Source organism: Mustelus asterias, chromosome 6 (genome assembly GCF_964213995.1).
Source record: "Mustelus asterias chromosome 6, sMusAst1.hap1.1, whole genome shotgun sequence".
NCBI classification, from domain to species: Eukaryota; Metazoa; Chordata; class Chondrichthyes; order Carcharhiniformes; family Triakidae; genus Mustelus; species Mustelus asterias.
The window spans coordinates 140764798-140779775 of NC_135806.1; the positions used below are offsets into that span (position 1 = coordinate 140764798).

The following is a 14978-nucleotide window of genomic DNA, read 5'->3' on the forward strand; positions in this document are numbered from 1 at the left end:
TTGGGCGGAGAGATGGCAGATGGAGTTTAATCCGGACAAATGTGAGGTAATGCATTCTGGAAGATCTAATACAGATAGGAAATATACAGTAAATGGCAGAACCCTTCAGAGTATTGATAGACAAAGGGATCTGGGTGTACAGGTACACAGGTCACTGAAAGTGGCAACGTAGGTGGAGAAGGTAGTCAAGAAGGCATACGGCATGCTTGCCTTCATCGGCCGGGGTATTGAGTTTAAAAATTGGCAAGTCATGTTGCAGCTTTATAGAACCTCAGTTAGGCCGCGCTTGGAATATAGTGTTCAATTCTGGTCGCCACACTACCAGAAGGATGTTGAGGCTTTGGAGAGGGTACAGAAAAGATTTACCAGGATGTTGGCCGGTATGGAGGGCATTAGCTATGAGGAGAGGTTGGGGAAACTTGGTTTGTTCTCACTGGAGCGACGGAGGTTGAGGGGAGACCTGATAGAAGTCTACAAGGTTATGAGAGGCATGGACTGAGTGGATAGTCAGAAGCATTTTCCCAGGGTGGAAGAGTCAATTACTAGGGGGCATAGGTTTAAGGTGCGAGGGGCAAGGTTTAAAAGAGATGTATGAGGCAGATTTTGTACACAGAGTAGTGGATGCCTATAACTCGTTGCCGGGGGAGGTAGTGGAAGCGGATACGGTAGTGACTTTTAAGGGGCGTCTTGACAAGTACATGATTGAGATGAGAATAGAGGGATATGGTCCCCGGAAAGGTAGGGGGTTTTAGTTAAGTCTGGTAGCATGGTCGGTGCAGGCTTGGAGGGCCGAAGGGCCTGTTCCTGTGCTGTAATTTTCTTTGTTCTTTGTTCTCACGGAGCTTTCAAGGAGCTATGAACATGTACCCCGAGATCTCTTTGTTCTATAACTCTCCCCAACGCCTACCATTAACTGAGTAAGTCCTGCCCTGATTCGATCTACCAAATGTATCATCTCGCATTTATCTAAATTAAACTCCATCTGGTATTCGTCAGCCCACTGGCCCAATTGATCAAGATCCCATTGCAATCCTAGATAACCTTCTTCACTGTCCACTATGCCATCAATCTTAGTGTCATCATCAAACTTACTAACCATGCCTACTGAATTCTCATCCAAATCATTTAATATAAATGACAAATAACAGTGGACCCAGCACCAATCCCTGAAGCACACTGCTAGTCACAGGCTTCCAGTTTGAAAAACAACCCTCTACAACCACCCTCTGTCTTCTGTCATCAAGCCAATTTTATATCCATTTGGCTACCTGACCCTGGATCCCGTGAGATTTAACCTAATGCAACAACCTACCATGTGGTACCTTGTCAAAGGCCTAGTTAAAGTCCATGTAGACAATATCGACTTGCACTGCCCTCATCTACCTTCTTAGTTACCCCTTCAAAAAACTCAATCAAATTTATGAGACATGATTTTCCACTCACAAAGCCATGCTGATTGTCCCTGATCAGTACTTGCGTCTCTAAATGCCTGTAGATCCTGTCTCTCAAAATATCTTCTGACAACTTACCCACCACAGATGTGAGGCTCACCGGCCCGTAGTTCCCAGGCTTTTCCCTGCAGCCTTTCTTAAACAAAGGAACAACCCTCCATTTGCCACCCTCCAATCTTCAGGCACCTCACCTGTGACTATCGATGATTCAAATATCTCTGCTAGGGGACCCGCAATTTCCTCCCTAGCCTCCCATAGTGTCCTGGGATACACTTCATCAGGTCCTGGGGATTTATCTACCTTGATGCGCTTTAAGATTTCCAGCACCGCTTTCTCTGTAATATGAACACTCCTCAATACATCACTATTTATTTCCCCAAGTTCCCTAACATCCATGCTTTTCTCAATAGTGAATACTGATGAGAAATATTCATTTAGGATCTCACCCATCTCTTGTGGATCTGCACATAGATGACCTTGTTGATCCTTAAGAGGCCCTACTCTCTCCCTTGTTACTCTTTTGGCCTTTATGTATTTGTAGAAGCTCTTTGGATTCTCCTTTGCCTTATCTGCCCAAACAATCTCGTGTCCCCTTTTTGCCCTCCTGGTTTCTCTCTTAACTCTACTCCTACATCCCCTATATTCTCCAAGGGATTCACTTGATCCCAGCTGCCTATGCATGTCATTTGCCTTCTTCTTCTTCTTGACCAGGGCCTCAATATCCCGAGTCATCCAGGGTTCCCTACTTGTACCAGCCTTGCCAGTCCCTCTAAGAGGAATGTGCTTACCCTGAACCATGGTTAACACACTTTTGAAAGCCTCCCACTTACCAGACGTCCCTTTGCCTTCCCACAAACTCCCCCAATTAATTGTTGAAAGTTCCTGCCTGATACCATCAAGATTGGCCTTGCCCCAATTTAGAATTTTAACTTTTGGGCCAGACCTATCATTCTCCATAGCTATGTTAAAACGAATGGAATTATGGTCACTGGTCCCAAAGTGATCCCTCACCAACGCTTCCGTCACCTGCCCTTCCTTATTTCACAAGAGGAGGTCAAGTTTTGCCCCCTCTCTAGTCGGGCCATCCACATACTGAATGAGAAATTCCTCCTGAATACACTCAACAAATTTCTCTCCATCCAACCCTCTAATACTATGGCTATCCCAGTCAATGTTGGGAAAGTTAAAATCTCCTACAATTACCACCCTATTTTTCTCAGAGCTATCTGTAATCTCTTTACATATTTGCTCCTCAATTTCCTGCTGACTATTTGGGGGCCTATAGTACAACTCTATCAAAGTGATTTCCCCCTTCTTATTTCTCAGTTCTACCCATATAGACTTAGTGGCTGAACCCTCGGATATATCCCCTCTCAGTACGGCCGTGATGTTTTCCTAATCAAAGGTGCAACTTCCCCTCCTCTCTTACCTCCTGTTCTATCTTTCCAGTCACTGAAGGTAAGCATGCAGGTGCAGCAGGCGGTAAAGAAGGCAAATGGCATGTTGGCCTTCATTGTGAGGGGTTTGGAGTACAGGAGCAGGGATGTGTTGCTGCAATTATACAGGGCCTTGGTGAGGCCACACCTAGAGTATTGTGTTCAGTTTTGGTCTCCTTTTCTGAGGAAGGATGTTCTTGCTCTTGAGGGAGTGCAGCGAAGGTTTACCAGGCTGATTCCGGGGATGGCGGGACTGATGTATGAGGAGAGATTGACTAGGTTAGGATTGTTTTTGCTGGAGTTCAGACGAATGAGGGGGGATATCAGAGAGACTTATAAAATTCTAACAGGACTAGACAGGCAGATGCAGGGAGGAAACAGTATGTAGATAGTCCAACTAGGGAAGGGGCCATACTGGACCTGGTATTGGGGAATGAGCCTGGCCAGGTGGTCGATGTTTCAGTAGGGGAGCAGTTCGGGAACAGTGACCACAATTCAGTAAGCTTTAAGGTACTGATGGATAAAGATAAGTGTAGTCCTCAAGTTAAGGTGCTAAATTGGGGGAAGGCTAATTACAACAATATTAGACAGGAACTGAAGAATGTAGATTTGGGGGCAGATGTTTGAGGGCAAATCAACATCTGGCATGTGGGAGGCTTTCAAGTGTAAGTTCATAGGGATTCAGGACCGGCACATTCCTGTTAGGATGAAGGACAAGTATGGCAAGTTTTGGGAACCTTGGATAACGAGAGATATTGTGAGCCTAGTCAAAGAGAAAAAGGAAGCATTTGTCAAAGCTAGGAGGCTGGGAACACACGAAGCAAGTTTGGAATACAAGGAAAGTAGAAAGAAACTTAAGCAAGAAGTAAGGAGGGCTGAAAGGGGTCATGAAAAAGCATTGACCAGCAGGATTAAGGAAACTCCCAAGGCTTTTTATACATATATAAAGAGCAAGAGGGTAGCCAGGCAGAGGGTTGGCCCACTCAAGGACAAGGGAGGGAATCTATGCGTGGAGCCCGAGGAAATGGGTGAGGTATTAAATGAGTACTTTGTGTCAGTATTCACCAAAGAGAAGGACTTGGTGGATGATGAATATGGGAAAGGATGTGTAGATAGTTTGAGCCATGTTGAGATCAAAAAGGAGGAGGTATTGGGTTCTTGAGAAACATTAAGGTAGACAAGTCCCCAGGGCCTGATGGGATATACTCCAGAATACTGAGAGAGGCAAGGGAGGAAATTGCTGGGGCCTTGAGAGAAATCTTTGTATCCTCACTGGCTACAGGGGAGGTCCCAGAGGATTGGAGAATAGCCAAGGTTGTTCCTTTGCTTAAGAAGGGTAGCAAGAATAATCCAGGTAATTACAGGCGGTGAGCCTTACATCAGTGGGTGGGAAATTATTGGAGAGGATTCTTCGAGACAGGATTTATTCCCACTTGAAAATAAGTGGACGTATTAGTGAGAGGCAACATGGGGAGGTCAAAATAATGAATAATAATTACTTTGTAAATTGAGTTTGTGTCTTTATATGCCTTGTTTGTGAACAGAACTCCCACCGACCTGATGAAGGGGAAGCGTTCCGAAAACCTGTGGCTTGTGCTACCAAATAAACCTGTTGGACTTTAACCTAGTGTTAGAAACATAGAAACATAGAAAAACTACAGCACAATACAGGCCCTTCAGCCCACCAAGTTGTGCCGAACATGTCCCTACCTTAGCGATTACTAGGCTTACCTATAACCCTCTATCTTACTAAGTTCCATGTACTTACCTAAAAGTCTCTTAAAAGACCCTATTGAATCCTCCTCCACCACCGTTGCTGGCAGCCCATTCCACGCACCCACCACCCTCTGAGTGAAAAACTTACCCCTGACATCTCCTCTGTACCTACTCCCCAGCACCTTAAACCTGTGTCCTCTTGTGGCAACCATTTCAGCCCTCGGAAAAAGCCTCTGACAATCCACTCGATCAATACCTCTCAACATCTTTTACACCTCTATCAGGTCACCCCCTCATCCTTCGTCTCTCCAAGGAGAAAAGGCCGAGCTCACTCAACCTATCCTCATAAGGCATGCTCCCCAACCCAGGCAACATCCTTGTAAATCTCCTCTGCACCCTTTCTATGGCTTCTACATCCTTCCTGTAATGAGGCGACCAGAACTGAGCACAGTACTCCAAGTGGGGTCTGATCAGGGTCCTATATAGCTGCAACATTATCTCACGACTCCTAAACTCAATTCTTCGATTGATGAAGGCCAGTACACCATACGCCTTCTTAACCACAGCCTCAACCTGCACAGCTGCTTTGAGCGTCCTATGAACTTGGACCCCAAGATCCTTCTGATCTTCCACTCTGCCAAGAGTCCTATCATTAATATTATATTCCGCCATCCTATTTGACCTGCCAAAATGAACCACCTCACACTTATCTGGGTTGAACTCCATCTGCCACTTCTCCGCCCAGTCTTGCATCCGATCAATGTCTCGCTGCAACTTCTGACATCCCTCCACACTATCCACAACACCTCCAACCTTTGTGTCATCAGCAAACTTACCAACCCATCCCTCCACTTCCTCATCCCGGTCATTTATAAAAATCATAAAGAGTAAGGGTCCCAGAACAGATCCCTGGGGCACTCCACTGGTGACCGACCTCCATGCAGAATATGACCCATCTATAACCACTCTTTGCCTTCTGTGGGCAAACACAGTAAGAAGTTTAACAACACCAGGTTAAAGTCCAACAGGTTTATTTGGTAGCAAAAGCCACACAAGCTTTCGGAGCACCAAACCCCTTCACTGTGGGCAAGCCAGTTCTGGATCCACAAAGCAATGTCCCCTTGGATCCCATGCCCCCTCACTTTCTCAATAAGCCTTGCATTGGACACCTTATCAAATGCCTTGCTGAAGTCCATATATACTACACCTGCTGCTCTTCCTTCATCAATGTGTTTAGTCACATCCTCAAAAAATTCAACCAGGCTTGTAAGGCACGATCTGCCTTTGACAAAGCCATGCTGACTATTCTTAATCATATTATACCTCTCCAAATGTTCATAAATCCTGCCTCTCAGGATCTTCTCCATCAACCTACCAACCACTGAGGTTATTCTCACTGGTCTATAATTTCCAGGGCTATCTCTACTCCCTTTCTTGAATAAAGGAACAACATCCGCAATCCTCCAATCCTCCGGAACCTCTCCCGTCTCCATTGACGATGCAAAGATCATCGCCAGAGGCTCAGCAATCTCCTCCCTCGCCTCCCACAGTAACCTGGGGTACATCTCATCTGGTCCCGGCGACTTACCTAACTTGATGCTTTTCAAAAGCTCCAACACATCCTCTTTCTTAATATCTACATGTTCAAGCTTTTCAGTCCGCTGCTAGTCCGCACTACAACCACCAAGATCTTTTTCCATAGTGAATAGTGAGGTAAAGTATTCATTAAGTACCTCTGCTATTTCTTCCGGTTCCATACAAACTTTCCCACTGTCACACTTGATAGGTCCTATTCTTTCACGTCTTATCCTCTTGCTCTTCACGTACTTGTAGAATGCCTTGGGGTTTTCCTTAATCCTGCCTGCCAAGGCCTTCTCATGACCCCTTCTGGCTCTCCTAATTTCCTTCTTAAGATTCTTCCTGTTAGCCGTATACTCTTCTAGATCTCTAACATTACCTAGCTCCCTGAATCTTTTGTAAGCTTTTCTTTTCTTCTTGACTAGATTCATTACAGCCTTTGTATACCACGGTTCCTGTAACCTCCCATAACTTCCCTGTCTCATTGGAACGTTGCTATGCAGAACTCCAGACAAATATTCCCTGAAAATTTGCCACATTTCTTCCGTACATTTCCCTCAGAAAACCTCTTTCCAATTTAAGCCTCCAATTTCCTGCCTGATAGCCTCATAATTCCCCTTACTCCAATTAAACACTTTTCTAACTTGTCTGATCCTATCTCTCTCTCCAATGCTATTGTAAAGGCGATAGAATTATGATCACTATCTCCAAAATGCTCTCCCACTGAGAGATCTGACATCTGCCCAGGTTCATTTCCCAATACCAAATCAAGTACAGCCTCTCCTCTTGTAGGCTTATCCACATACTGTGTCAAGAAACCCTCCTGAACACACCTAACAAACTCCTCCCCATCTACACCCCTTACTCTAGGGAGATTCCAATCAATATTTGGGAAATTAAAATCTCCCATCACGACAACTCTGTTATTATTATACCTTTCCAGGAAGTGTTTACCTATCTGCTCCTCAACATCCCTGTTACTATTGGGCGGCCTATAGAAAACACCCAGTAAAGTTATTGACCTCTTTCTGTTCCTCACCTCCACCCACAGAGACTCCGTAGACAATTCCTCCATGGTGTCCATCTTTTCTGCAGCCGTGACACTATCTCTGATCAACAGTGCCACTCCCCCACCTCTTTTGCCTCCCTCCCTGTCCCTTCTGAAACATCTGAAACCCGGCACTTGAAGTAACCAGTCCTGTCCATGAGTCATCCAAGTCTCTGTAATGGCCACCACATCATATTTCCAAGTAGTGATCCACGCTCTAAGCTCATCCATTTTGTTCACAACACTCCTTGCATTAAAATAGACACATCTCAAGCCTTCGGTCTGAGCGCTCCCCTTCTCTATCACCCGCCTGTCCTCCCTCTCACACTGTCGACAAGCTTTCTCTATTTGTGAGCTAACCTCCTCTCTCCCAGTCACTTCAATTTGATTCCCACCCCCCAACCATTCTGGTTTAAACCCTCCCCTGTCGCCTTAGCAAACCTCTCTGCCAGGATATTGGTCCCCTTGGGATTCAAGTGCAACCCGTCCTTATTGTACGGGTCACACCTGCCCCAAAAGAGGTCCCAATGATCCAGAAACCTGAATCCCTGCCCCCTGCTCCAATCCCTCAGCCACGCATTTATCCTCCACCACATTCCATTCCTACTCTCACTGTCGCGTGGCACAGGCAGCAATCCCGAGATTATTACCTTTGCGGTCCTTCTTCTCAACTCCCTTCCCAACTCCCTATATTCTCCTTTCAGGACCTCTTCCCTTTTCCTACCTATGTTATTGCTACCAATATGTACCACGACCTCTGGCTCTTCTCCCTCCCACTTCAGGATATCTTGGACATTGTTGTGAGACGTGTTGTGAGACTTCTTACTCGGTCAAAGAAGACAGAGGGTAGCAGTGGAAGGGTGCGTTTCTGAATGGAGGGCTGTGACAAGTGGCATTCCTCAGGGATCAGTGCTGGGACCTTTGTTGTTTGTAATATATATATAAATGATTTGGAGGAAAATGTCACTGGATTGATAAGTAAGTTTGTGGATGACACAAAGGTTGGTGGATTTGCAGATAGTGATGAGGACCATCAGAGGATACAGCAGGATCTAGATCAGTTGGAGACTTGGGCGGAGAGATGGCAGATGGAGTTTAATCCGGACAAATGTGAGGTAATGCATTTTGGAAGGTCTAATACAGATAGGAAATATACAGTAAATAGCAGCTCGAAGGGTCGAATGGTCTCCTCCTGCTCCTATGTTTCTGTGTTTCTATTAATATTGATTATAATAATGGGGCGGCACAGTGTCACAATGGTTAGCACTGCTGTCTCACAGCATCAGGGACCTGGGTTCGATCCCAGCTTGGGTCACCGTCTGTGTGGAGTTTGCACGTTCTCCCCGTGTCTGCGTGGGTTTCCTCCGGGTGCTCCAGTTTCCTCCCACAGTCCAAAGGTGTGCAGGTTAGGTGGATTGGCCATGCTAAATTGCCCCTTAGTGTCCCAAGGTGTGTAAGTTAGGAGGATTGGAGGAGTAAATATGCGAGGTTACGGTGCTAGGACAGTGGGGTGAGCCTGGGTAAGATGCTCCGACAGAGAGTAGGTGCAGACTTGATGGGCTGAGTGGCCTCTTTCTGCACTGCAGGGATTCTATGATAAAAAGCTGAGGCTCCAGCACTGATGGCACTCCACTATTCACTTCCTGCTGACTTGATAAAGCTCTGATTATGCCCACTCTCTGTTTTCTATCCATTAACTAATTCTGTCTCCATGTTAATATATTACCCCAACACCGTACACCCTTCTCTTCTCTATTAGCATCTTGTATGGCACCAAATGAAATGTTTTTTTGGACATTCAGATATATCAACTTGTTCCCTTTATCTACCCGACCAGTTACATCCTCAACAAGCACCTATAAATTTCTCAAACAGGATTTGCCTTTAGTGGAAGCGTGTTGCCTTGCTCAAATCACAGTATGCTTTTCCATGATTCTGCTATTATCCCAACAATTGATGTAAGGCTAAATGTTAGAGAGTCCATGGAGGTTTACAGCAAGGAAACAGGCCCTTCGGCCCAACTTGTCCATGCCGCCCTTTTTTTTTAACCACTAAGTTAATCCCAATTGCCCGCATTTGGCCCATATCCCTCTATACCCATCGTACCCATGTAACTGTCTAAACGCTTTTTAAAAGACAAAATTGTACCCGCCTCTACTACTACCTCTGACAGCTTGTTCCAGACACTCACCACCCTCTAAGTGAAAAAACTGTTCCCTGTTTCTCTCTCCTTTCTTTCTTGTAAGGCAGTGTAACATTTCCCAATTTCCAATCTGATGGAACCATTTCCAGTTCCAGGGAATTTTGGAAAATCATTAGTCGGCACATCCACTATCTCTGCAACTATCTCTTTTAGATCCCTAGGATGTAGGCCATCAGGTTCCAGGGATTTGTCAGATTTTAGTCCCTTACGTTTCTCCGATACGTTATCTCTGCTGATATTAATTTCCATAATTTCTTCTTAGCCCCTTGGTTATTCTGGAATGAAACTTGTGTCTTCTGCTCTGAAGACAAGTACAAAGTATTTCTTCAATGCCTCTGCCTTTGTCTTATTTCCCATGATATCTCTGGTTGCTACTTCTAAGGGACCAATGTTTACTTCAGTTACTCTCTTCCATTTTTTACACCGATAGTAGTGGATTTTGACCCAGCAACAGTGAAGGAATGGCGATACGTTTCCAATTCAGAATGGCGAGTGACTTGGAGGGGAACCTCCAGGTGGTGGTGTTCCCACAGGCGGCACGGTAGCACAGTGGTTAGCACTGCTGTCTCACAGCGCCAGGGACCCGGGTTCGATTCCCGGCTCGGGTCACTGTCTGTGTGGAGTTTGCACATTCTCCCCATGTCTGCGTGGGTTTCCTCCGGGTGCTCCGGTTTCCTCCCACACTCCAAATATGTGCGGGTTAGGTTGATTGGCCATGCTAGATTGCCCCATAGTTTCAGGGAGATTGGGGGAGGGTGGTTATCTGGGGTTACTGGGATAGGACAGGACTTGGGTGGGATTGTTGTGGGTGCAGGCTTGATAGGCTTAATGGCCTCCTTCTGCACTGTAGGGATTCTATGATTCTCGTCAGCTCTTACAATCTGTTTTTAAATTCCTGGCTAGTTTACTATCATTCTGATTTTCCCTTTGGATCAACTTTTGGCAGCCCCCTTTGTTGTTTTTTTAAAATTCATTGATTTTTATAGGTGTGGGCATAGCTGGGTGCCCAAGCCTAACTGCCCTCATTTCAGAGGACATTTGAGAGTCAACCACATTGCTGTGGCTCTGGAGTCACATGTAGGCCAGACCAGGTAAGGATGGCAGATTTCCTTCCCTAAAGGACATTAATGAACCAGATGAGTTTTTAACGACAATCGGCAATGGTTTTGGAGGAACAGAGAGATCTTGGGGTCCATATCCACAGATCTCTAAAGGTTGCCACTCAAGTGGATAGAGCTGTGAAGAAGGCCTATAGTGTGTTAGCTTTTATTAACAGGGGGTTGGAGTTTAAGAGCCGTGGGGTTATGCTGCAACTGTACAGGACCTTGGTGAGACCACATTTGGAATATTGTGTGCAGTTCTGGTCACCTGACTATAAGAAGGATGTGGAAGCGCTGGAAAGAGTGCAGAGGAGATTTACCAGGATGCTGCCTGGTTTGGAGGGTAGGTCTTATGAGGAAAGGTTGAGGGAGCTAGGGCTGTTCTCTCTGGAGCGGAGGAGACTGAGGGGAGACTTAATAGAGGTTTATAAAATGATGAAGGGGATAGATAGAGTGAACGTTCAAAGACTATTTCCTCGGGTGGATGGAGCTATTACAAGGGGGCATAACTATAGGGTTCGTGGTGGGAGATATAGGAAGGATATCAGAGGTAGGTTCTTTACGCAGAGAGTGGTTGGGGTGTGGAATGGACTGCCTGCAGTGATAGTGGAGTCAGACACTTTAGGAACATTTAAGCGGTTATTGGATAGGCACATGGAGCGCACCAGGATGATAGGGAGTGGGATAGCTTGATTTTGGTTTCAGATAAAGCTCGGCACAACATCGTGGGCCGAAGGGCCTATTCTGTGCTGTACTGTTCTATGTTCTATGTTTCATGGTCATCGTTAGCCTTTTAATTCCATTCACTATTCAAATTTCACTATCTGCTGTGGTGGGATTCGAACCCGGGTCCCAGAGCATCAACCCCGGGTCCCAGAGCATCAACCTGGGATTACTCGTCCAGTGACAATTCCACTGTGCACTTCCTCCCTAAAACACTCACAATCCTCAGACATGTTCCTGTTTTTGACAACATTGTTTTTTTAAGTTTATTTATAATTGTCACAAGTAGACTTACATTAACACTGCAATGAAGTTACTGTGAAAATCCCCTAGTCGCCGAACTCCGGCGCCTGATCGGATACCCTGAGGAAGAATTTAGCATGGCCAATGCACCCTAACCAGCACATCTTTTGGACTGTGGGAGGAAACCGGAGCACCCGGAGGAAATCCACGCAGACACGGGGAGAACATGCAGACTCCACATAGATAATGACCCAAGCAGCTGCTCCTCTCAATCTAATGCGACCCTTATCTTCCTGAGGAGTCATGGATGGGTCCTCCTTGTTCAGTTTTTGTTCTTCAATGGAATGTATTAGAGTCATTGGGCCTGATTTTACCATCAAGTTGCGCCCATTTTTGAGCGCGAAAACTTGGCAAAGTCGGGCGTGTGTTGAGTAGCGTGATCTGCGCCTGTCTCCACGCCGGTTCCCCCTTTGCCAAGGCCTGAAAATGGCTGCGATTGGGATCGTGCCAGAAATCGGCGCGATGGCCATTGAAACGCATTTGAATGCATTTAAATTGATTTAATTGGCTGCACGCCCAACCTTACGACACTTCCCCCTTTACCACCGCATTCACCCATCCAGATTCGGTGTGAAACAGACATGCTCCATAGAAATCCGATTCGGGCACTCCAACAAGTGAGGAGGTAAGTGCCAAGTGTCTGACGGCTCTCTGCTTGAGATCAGTAGGCGGGTGGAGAGGGGGCCTGCTGCCACTCTGCTTGAGGTCGGTAGGGTGGGGGGAGGGGGGGGGGTGGTTCCGCTGCCACTCTGCCTGTGATCAATAAGGGAGAGGGGGGCTGGGGGCCGCGATCAGGGGGGTGGGGGGATAAGGGGGTCAGTAATGTAACATTGAGCTGCCAGTCCTGTCCCCCCTTAGCCATGTTTCAGTAATTGCTGTAATATCCCAGTCCCACGTACCCATCCATGCCCTGAGTTCATCTGTCTTGCCCGTCAGGCCTCTTACACTGACATAAATGCAGTTTAATCTGGACTTCCCTTGCTCTCTGTCTTGCTTTTGCCTGACCTATCTAGTACTAGGATTACTGACACTGCCTTTACTATTTAATGTGCTCTCTTTAACTTCTATGCTGTCCTCAACCTTCCCACCCCCCTGCTAAACTAGTTTAAACCCTCCCGAGTGGCTTTAGCAAATCTCCCCACCAGGATATTAGTCCCCCTCCAGTTCAGGTGTAACCTGTCCCTCTTGAACCCCTTCCTCAGAAGAGAATGATCCAGAAATCTAAATCCCTGCTCCCTGTACCAGCTCTCAAGCCACGCATTCATCTGCCTAATCCTCCTATTCCTACTCCTTCTAGCACATGGCACCAGCAGTAGTCCAGAAATTATTACCCTCGAGGTTCTGCACTTTAGCCTTCTGCCTAACTCTCTGTATTCACACTTCAGGATCTCATCCCTTTTCCTACCTATGTCGTTGGTACCAATATGTACAACGACCTCTGGCTGCTCACCCTCCCCCTTAAGAATGTCCTGCAATCGCTCAGAGATGTCCTTGACCCTGGCACCAGGGAGTCAACACACCATCCTGGAGTCTCGATCGCAGCCACAGAAACGTCTGTCTGTGCCTCTAACTAGCAAGTCCCCTTTCTGACTGCTGTGACCACTCACTCAGGTGACTTAGCAAGAATCTTGGCAGGACACTAACAGAATTCCTTTGAAAAGTGCCACGGGAGTTTTAGCATCTACCTCCGATTGGGGCTTGATTTAATGTCTCACTTAGAAGATGACACTGTATGATTGGCTGTTCAATCTGGATCATGTTCTCAAATTATGAAGCTTATGGACCATCTTTCTGACAGAGTGTCACTCACTGAAAGCGGCGGGGCATTGGCTCAGGGGTGAACACGTTGAGATGTTTCTTATCTGTGCTGTTTTTACTGTTTTACAGTGAGGCCAACCTTCAAAATCTATCAGCTGGTCATTTCACTGCTGATTCTCCTGCTCGTCCTCCTCATCATTTTCATCATCTGCAGGAAGAAAGGAGGTGGGTCCTGTCCAGGGTAACGTCCAATGAAGCTCTTTGCTCTGTGTTCAAAACAACAGCATTTGATTATCCTGGATCATGTTTTTTCCTCACCAATTTTCCCCCCTTCCCCTCATTTTCTGAAGACACCAACGTTGTCGTTGGTCAACAGGCTTGGGGTTGGAGCTGGTCTGTTTGATCAGCATTGACCATCCTGCCAATCCAGCCTCTTTGCCTTTTCTTGGTGATAGTCACTAACCATCTTTCCTCCTCCACCATCCTGAGAATGTCTTCATTTCTCTTGTCTTCCCTCCAACTGGCCCACTCCATCCTTCTCCAGAAACACCTTTCACAACATTCTAATCTTTGGATGTCCAGTTAACTCGAGCTCCATGTTAAAAGTTAAAGTTTATTTATTAGTCACAGGTAAGGCTTACATTAACACTGCAATGAAGTTACAGAGAAAATCCCCTAGTTGCCACACTTTGGCACCTGTTCGGGTCAATGCACCTAACCAGCACTCTCAGACTGTGGGAGGAAACCGGAGCACCCGGAAGAAACCCACGCAGACACTGGGAGAACGTGCAAACTCCACACAGACAGTGACCCAAGCCGGGTATCGTACCTGGGTCTCTGGCGCTGTGAGACAGCAGTGCGAACCACTGTGCTACCGTGCAGCCCATGTATCAGCTCCGTTATATTAAAAAATAAATATTTACCGGGTTATCTGGAAAGACTGAGGGAATGGGACTAATTGGAAAACTCCTCCAAAGAGCCAAACAGGCACAATGGGCCAAATGGCCTCCCTCTGTGCTGTAAGATTCTTCTGAAATGAACAAGCGTTTTAATAGAGTCACAGAAACAGGAGTGAGGAAAATGGATAAAAATACATTCAGAGAGAACTGGCCATAAAACAATTCCTCTGGGGAGAAATGTTTTGTTCTTGTTTGCTGAGTCTTGGAGGGATTTTTGCCTGAGGCAATCCAGCTTGGTCACTGATTATATCAGACTGGGATATGTAGCGCCCTGTTAAGTAAGGGAATTCAGGAAACATATCGAACCTAAGACATATCCATATCTAGTTGAATGATATGTATATATTGATAAATGAGATGGCTTTGCCTGACACCCTTGCAAAGGTGGAGTGTAGCACATTTATCAATAAATTAACTAAATATTTACTCATTACTTTTTACCTCTTTAGGGTATTCATGGCTAATAGAGTGCACCAGATCTTCAAAAAGGTAGGACAATTGGTTATTGATGCAGGCATGGTATGAATGTTCTGGTTCAGGGTTGTTCAATTGAGTCATTCAATTGGGCATGAGATGGTTATTTGAATAGAAACAATCTGCAAGTGTATGGCACTAAGTCATAATGCTCATGTGGAGAGCCAGTGCAGACAAGATGGGCCGAATGGTCTCCTTCTGTGCAGTAACAATTCTGTGATTCTGTGAT

The 14978-nt window shown here is 46.0% G+C and overlaps 1 protein-coding gene across 4 annotated transcripts in view; it reads left to right on the forward strand.

The window, feature by feature from the left end:
• The window catches only part of LOC144495190 (uncharacterized), a 984403-nt gene that overhangs the window by 932497 nt on the left and 36928 nt on the right, over nucleotides 1–14978 (forward strand). For all 4 annotated transcript variants that reach the window (XR_013498220.1, XM_078215220.1, XM_078215219.1 and 1 more), the window contains exons 4-5: nucleotides 13446–13541; nucleotides 14725–14764. Coding sequence is in view for 3 of the 4 variants with exons in the window: in XM_078215220.1 (XP_078071346.1) it covers nucleotides 13446–13541; nucleotides 14725–14764 (136 nt within the window). In the remaining variant the exon portion in view is untranslated. The remainder of the gene's footprint in view (nucleotides 1–13445; nucleotides 13542–14724; nucleotides 14765–14978) is intronic.